Source organism: Seriola lalandi, unplaced genomic scaffold, assembly GCF_002814215.2.
Source record: "Seriola lalandi dorsalis isolate HSWRI2012SDOR001 ecotype SW California unplaced genomic scaffold, Sedor1 jcf7180002054901, whole genome shotgun sequence".
Taxonomy (NCBI): domain Eukaryota; kingdom Metazoa; phylum Chordata; class Actinopteri; order Carangiformes; family Carangidae; genus Seriola; species Seriola lalandi.
Genome location: NW_019525453.1, coordinates 7,989,751 through 7,997,324, shown reverse-complemented (window position 1 = coordinate 7,997,324; position 7,574 = coordinate 7,989,751). Strand labels below are relative to the sequence as shown.

General features: G+C 36.7%; 1 protein-coding gene across 1 annotated transcript; it reads right to left on the bottom strand.

Annotated features, from left to right (window-relative positions):
- Positions 1-1,442: 1,442 nt before the first annotated feature.
- Positions 1,443-7,416, bottom strand: tmem242 (transmembrane protein 242). Its single transcript, XM_023430012.2, has 4 exons — positions 7,293-7,416; positions 6,381-6,481; positions 3,107-3,244; positions 1,443-2,290 (listed from the first exon to the last, which is right to left on the bottom strand). Exons 1-4 carry the CDS (start codon positions 7,390-7,392, stop codon positions 2,177-2,179), a joined length of 453 nt encoding a protein of 150 aa, XP_023285780.1. The 5' UTR covers positions 7,393-7,416; the 3' UTR covers positions 1,443-2,176.
- Between the last annotated feature and the right edge of the window lie 158 nt (positions 7,417-7,574).

The window sequence follows — 7,574 nt, the reverse complement described above, 5'->3', positions numbered from 1 at the left end:
ATAAGCCTCGTTTTACCAGTTATAAATGGTAGTAACTCGTTAGTAAGATTAATCAGTAAGCATTAACTTGATCTTGCCAAATAGTGAGCCTGCATCAGTGTATGAAAACTGATTTAACTTGTTTATTATGATTTATAAAGTGTTGTAAAGTGTTACCCGAAAAACAAAAAGCTTTGTCTCGGATCATTTCCTCTCCAGCTCAACAACGTCAACCTGCCTGTTCTGTTAACAGACACAAAGCCTTTTCAACAGCACAGCTCACTGTCATGATGCTTTTTAGCTGCCGATTTTCTGTCCTTTCTGAAACATTATTGAAAGAGACGATGAAAAAACCACCTAAATAAAAGCAGGTGAAAGAGCATGAGCTAAATGAAAATGTAGAAGAATCACAACATGGGTTTATTTGTTCAAAATGTCTGAGCTTAAGACAGAATAGACATAAAAACAACCAACGTATTTTTACTTAGATGAGAATTAGAGTCTTAAATTGTGTCCATATTACTTACTAATCCTATAAAATCCTGTTGTAGCAGTTATACAAAGTATCAACATACTTTACTGGGTTACAGTCAGTTTGTCGTCTGGATTCAGGACAGCAGTGTGTTACAGTCTGTGAAACGTCGTCTCAGACTTTTATTTCCCGTCTGAAGACTGAACTCAGGAGTGGCAGAGATAACTTCATATCACGCTGACGCAGACTGAAATATTTTTAAACCGGACTATTTCTGTAACCATCACACTGAGTTCAAACTGTGGCAGGTTTTTACTTTGCAGCTTTGAAACCATCCTCCAAAATAAACCAGGTGGTTTCCAGGATTTAAATAAGTTTGGGGATAAAAGTGAAGTTTTATTATAGCACAGACATTTAAATTGATAATGGTTTAATAGTTGAACTGTCAACATTCAATAAGTGACTGCCACTAATTCAAAGAGTCAGTTTTAGTGTTATATCTGAAGATGAAATGTTCATTACACAACAAAACCGTGTGACGTGTGAAAAATGAAAAACCTTTAATATTGAGAAACATGAATTAAATGTTCTTCATCAGCACAGACTTCGACTAGTTGCCATGCAAATGTAGATATTCAAATCTGTATTATTTTCTGGTGTCAATATGTCTGCTCAGAAAAATAAATATACATCTACAAGAGAATTGAGCAAACTCTAATCTGCTGAGGAAGATCATGTGATATGATCAAAAGCTCCAGAATGCTTTTTGAACTTCAACTTTATTATTTGCATATTAAATATTTGAAGAATTAAACAGTTCAAGAGTAAATACAAGTAGAGCTGAAGCAATTTGTCAATTGCTTTTCTATGAATCCATCAGTTCATCTGCTGATCTGCAGTGTGGTGTTAGTTTTATTACTAAAGGATCTGAATACGTCATCGTCCTCCACTCAGTCACGACTTCTGTTTTAAAATGTACAGGAAAAACTGAGACGGTTAATTCTTTTTTATTTTGGTGTATCGCCGCCTCCAACAGAGGATCAAGAATTATCTCACAGATCAAACATCAGCCTACACCTCTGGCCTTGTATGATGCAATCTCACAATGTCGTGGCATTTTAAGCCTGCTTTTTTTTAATGTTACACATTTCCAGTGACGTTCATTTCACAGCTTTAAAAAACACAACGGCAGGAAAATATATCACCTCCTCCTCCTCCTCCTCCTCCTCCACAAATCACGTCAACAGTCACGTCACATTCAGACACAGAATAAACATGTTTATTAAGTATTCCAAGAAGAACATTTCTTTACTTTATTCATGACATTTTACAACTTTTTCCTTTAAAATAGTTTCTCAGTGTCTCGTTATCATTATTTTTCCCAAAGGTGGTTCTGATCCTCAGGTATCACAGCAGCTTCAGTTACCACAGTCAATAATATGTTTTTTTCTTTTATTAAATGAAACTGAAATTCTCATTTAATTGACACAAAACCTGCAGCTGATTTTGAAAAAAAAAAAAAAAATCACACTTGGCTTGTAGACCCTGACGTCTGACCAAAAACCTCCAAACCCAGAACTCTTAGAGCTCACAACCCAGGACCGGGACTAGAACCGGTCCAGCACAGTCTCCAGACTCCGGAGAAAGCAGCACAAACAGCTGCCGAGCGTCCTCAATATTTTCAGTCCTGTCTCTCGTGATTCATCCTCCGGCAGATGCGGTGCGTCACTTTGACTTGAAGACAGAGTCCCAGTCCAGGGGTTCAGATCCAGCTGTGGCCTCAGCGGACTTAGGGATGGACGGGAAGAAGGACTGCATCTTCTGTCTGAACTCTGATAACTGAAAAAGACAAGGAAGACAAGTAACTGCAGAGAGTGATGGTTGGATAAATTGTCCCCATGAAATGTTAATAATGTGCAATAATAATAATGATGCTTTGTTCCCTTTATACAGTGATTTTTAATGTAAAATAATTTGAATTCTCTTTTTAAAAGCTTTAAACTACAACTGCAAAATTTACTCACAATTACCTGAATGACCTAACCAACTGTTTGTTCTTTCTTTGTACAGGAAAAAAAATCTTTTTAGTCTTTAAAATGTTTTTTTTTTTTTTAATATTTCAGTTTCATCCTTGAAATGTGTCACTTCTTCTTTTTACTTTAAATATTTCAACTGAAACTTCAATTTTAGCACTTCTTACAACTTTATTATCAAAGTCTTACAAATTCACTTTCTTCAACGTTGTTCTTAAAGTTTCGGGGTTTTTTTTCTCAAACCCTTATTCTGAAAATTTTTCATTTCAATATATTTGCTTTTTTCTTTCAACTGTCGGACTTTTCTCAAGATATTTCAACTCTATTCCTCAAATCTTACAACTATACTGGATTTTTTTTTTTTCTTTTCAACTTTATTCTTAAATGTTTTCCTAACAGTGTCCCTAATATTCATTAGTATTATACCTATAACTCTGTTCACTAAATTTTACACCTTTAATCTTAAAAATATTTCAATTCTATTCTGCAAATATAACTTTTTTATCAAAACATTTAATCAAAATACTCAACTTTCAATTTCTCGTAACGTATTATTTCTAGACTTGCATGTTGTATTCTATATCATTGTAGCTCAGCGGATGGAGGCTCTGCAGATACGTACGGAGTGAACACCGAGGACTTTCCACACAGTGAAACTGAGCGCGCCGACTCCACACCAGGCGAACAGGGACCCCCACCCCAGAGCTCTGAGAGCCAGAGACGCTCCGCTCTCTGGGGCCGCTGCCGTCGCCACGACTCCCTGGGGAGGAAACAAGGACAATATAACGAGGTGTTTGAAATTTATGAGTATTCATTTGTGTGAACAGATAAAAACCTGAAACAAGCAACAGCAGTATAATGTCACCATGGGGAATGGTGCCCCAAATTTTTAAGCCCATATTTGCTTAAATGTTGGGAAAACAAAATGCGTTGAATTAGCTGTCGCTGTTCCATTAGACGTACACACAACTATCACTGGATCACTGTGATACTAAAGAAAACCCACAGAGGGAAGTTCTGCAGTTGTCTATGAATTGTAAACACATTCATTTGCAGCGAACCTTCAGAGATAATGATATCCTCAGGAGGCGGAAGTCACACTGAATCTAAAAATATGTGTTTCATGTCTGCACTTTATCTCAAAATTATGAGACAGTAAATCCAAATTACGAGATGACGTCTCCACGCATTTCTGTGACACGCAGCTTCGTAATAATAAGGTTAAAAGTCGGAGCACAAATGCAGAAAAGGTTCAGCAAAGTCTTGACATTTGCATAATTCACTTTGATTAAACTGGCTGATGGACGACCTTCTCTTTGTGTCAGAAGTCAAAAGTTAAAATGTTCTCAGAAACAGCTTAAAGGGCTAAATGGGATGATTCAAAACCGAGTGCTCACGACGTTAATTGGTGCGAAACATTAACTTGACGAACATGAATACCAGCTCTGTCTGTGACCTCTGACCTCTGAGATGTTGCTAGAACCGGGGCGGTTTACCTCCCACATTTCAACCTTACTCATGAGAAATTTCATGTGTGTTATTGAAATTTTGTGACTTTTTGTTGAAACACTTTCACTTTTTGAATTTTATTCACAAAATGTTTCAATTTAATTTCACAAATTTACGACTTTTCTTCAAATATTTAAACTGTATTCTCAAAATATTTTCAACCCTGTTCAAATTTTTGAAATTTTTATCCTGTAAATGTTGTAAACTTAATTCTAGAAGTTTTACTACTTATTTTTCTCACTATTTCAAACTTAACTTCAAAACATTTCAATGTACGCTCAAGATTTGATTGATAACATGATTTTACAATTCTTACAGCTTTTCTGTTAAAAAAAGAAAGAAACAAATGGACAAAAACACAAATTCATTCGTCCAAATAAAACCAAAATACTAACTTAATATTCATTTTAATATACTTTTTTTTTTTTTTAATTCCACCTTTTTACACCTTCTTTTCCTCTAAATGTTTCAACTTAATTCTACAAGTTTCACTACGTTCATCCACCTGTCACTCGTTACAACACAACATGGTAACTAGGCTGCCATCACATTACATTACATCAAAGTTTGAAAACTCGTTGGTTCTTCTTCCCCTTCTGCTTCCAAACCAAGATGGCGAGGTCGAAGGTGAGATGTGTCCAGCGTTACATGCCTATTTCTTGACTGTTTTTAGAGTTCACCGTTCAGGTACTTATGGCGCACTGCATGTTGTCATACTTGTCAATGTGAATGAACTTATGCTCTGAAAAGAGCAAGTGTGAATATGGAAGCAAATTGAGACACAGTTTAAGTGTACAGAAATCTTTTCTACCATTTTGGACACAATACAATGATGTCAAATATATACACATTAAAGTGAAAGTACTTTATCATTGTATTTTATCATTTCACTTAAATTCAAAGTCTGCTTGTGAGCAGCTGCGTCCACATACTTTTGGCCTTAGCCTTATAGTGTAGACATTTTCATTTCTTAGAAAGTTAAATCGCCCAAAGTGTGGGCAAAAGCAGCAGTTTGACATGAAACAAAATAAAACAGTGAAAACATCTCCACATGCCGCTCCATGATTAATCTAATTTCACACTTTGTCAATTTTAGCTCAGTCCTCTGAGGCTGAGGCCTCGACGTAGACAACAAAGACGAGTCTGTGACGGAAATAGAGTCCGGGAACAAGAGCTCCATTGTGCCTCCACACTAAGTTTATCTCTGATACAAATTGGTCGCTGCCGTCCGTGTGCGTCACGTTTAATCAGATCCTGTGAGCGGCCAATAACTGAACAGTTCCAGTTAACAGGACGAGGTCAGGCGTTCGCTCTCAGGCCTGGTCGTGACATACTGACGACTATTTTCAGAACAACCTTTGGAGGAATGTGTCCAAACATTTTCAGGACGCCCGTTGTTTCCAGTGTTTCTTTTATTTGGCTTCCACTCATTCAATCAGTCAGAGAATTTACACTCCAGCACCAGAAGAAACTAACCACATTATAGATTTAGAAAAAAACAAGAAAAACTAAATCACGCGGCAGTGTCAATAACAGCATTAGCTCGGTGAAGGAAGTGTGTTCGCGGTCTGACACGGCATCGTTCTTAATCGTCCTGTCGTACTGTAGATGTCAACAACCTGATGTTGACATCGGTGGCTTTAGCTCTCTCTCTCTGGGTTTCCTGCTGCACTGAGACAAACACCGGTCAACCTGTATCATGAAGCTGGTTATTAACCGCCTCTGTTCACTCTGAGTTTACTGACTCAGCTGCGAGTGTGACAAGAAGCATCATCAGATTTTAGTGCTCCATATGAGCATGATGATATACCTGCAGGAAAACTCGGTTAAAAGTGATATTTAACATGGCGAAATGTAAAGATCCCATAACTAAAATAGAATAAGAAGCTGCAGAAACACTGGAAATATTAAAGGAAAGCAATAAATATTATTTACATCTTTATATCTTTGTTGCCCTTCCTTCTGATGATGAACAAACTATTATGAACATGTGATGCAGTCTACTACTAATGTTTTTTTTCTCGATAAAATATTCTCTGTATTATTTCCCACTGCCATCAATGATATAAAACATTAACACATAAGTTTAATGTCACATGTGACAAAGAAAAAAAAGCAAATCCTCACATTTAAGAAGTAGGAACCATAAAATGACTATCAAAATAGTTGAAATGAATCTATTAATTGAGAAAATAATTGGCATGTTCATTGATGACGAAAATAGGGAAAACGATTTTATCAATTTCACAAGTAATGGAGATCAATTTGATAAGAATTATTTTATTACTTCTTACTGATAAACTGTTGGAAGTGTGTTAATAATTTCTGATCCCTATTGAGCAAAAACTTAACTCTTCCAGAAGAACTCTACTAATACTAAACTTTACCTTAGTAAACCAGTCTGGGCTTTTTTTCTTAGCCAGTGCTAACGTGGAGCCAAATCCTGCGATCATGCCCGCAGATGCCACCGTGGTCAGAAACGCTGCACCTGCACACACCAAGTCAAGTGAGAGCCTGTGAGACAAGAATCTGAATGACACTTTTAGTTTCAATAAATCTATGAAACCTTTTATCAAGTGAGTCTTTTCTGGAAACTTCAGAAATCTCTTACGCTGAACAAGATCAAATAAAATACCCTGTTTATGAATGTGGTTCTGACAGGAAAACCAGCATGTATAGTCTGTGTTTCACTGCCAGACTACATCACTACTTTGATTGGTCTTAAACAAAGACAGTAAAATGAGAAAAGGTTATTTTACTAAGTACAACATACTTTAACCACATGTTTAGCCTTTTGCTTTGCTTCAACCTCCCACCCATTGCTCACAAGGTATCCAATGTATATGTAAAGAAGATTTAGGTAAGTGGAGAACAAAACAAATAAATTGATGGATTATACTTAGCCGAACATAACAGAAGAACATATTTTTAAGGAACAATCTTCAGTCACAATGTATGACTTATTTTTGAATTCTTGGTAACCACAAAAGCTTAAAATTGTAGACATTTTGAACAGAGTCTGGCGTCACGGTCTTAAAAAACAACTTATCTGTGCAGGACTACGCTTCAAATTCAGTAGCAATAACAACTCATATTTACAGGGTGTTAGGGATTCTCACCTACTAAACAAACATTGAAATGTCTGATTTGTAAGTGGGGTTTGGTGTGGCAGAGGCAGCACGCAGCTCGACATTGCTAATGACCTCAGATCGTAGATGCTAGAAAAAGATGCTAGCAGAACCTCGCCAACAGCTACGGCTAATACGAACTACAAGCGAACCGGCTAACAGCTGTCTTGCCTTGTAACATCTGTAGTTTGTCCTCTTCATCACTTTGAGTCTTTTCTCTCATATTCACTGCTGTGTTCCCATCAGCTGCTGTCATGTTGCCTCGGTCCATCTGCGTTAAATTACCGGATAGAAACAAGCGCCGCTAGGAACATAAGAACGCCGCGGTCTCATCAAAATGGGATTCATGTGCGTAGAAAATGCTGATTTACAATAATGAATGTAATTGTTTTGTATACAAAAATAGTGAATTGGTTTTATTTTACAGTTTTAAGTCGAGAATGTGTTTAAAAA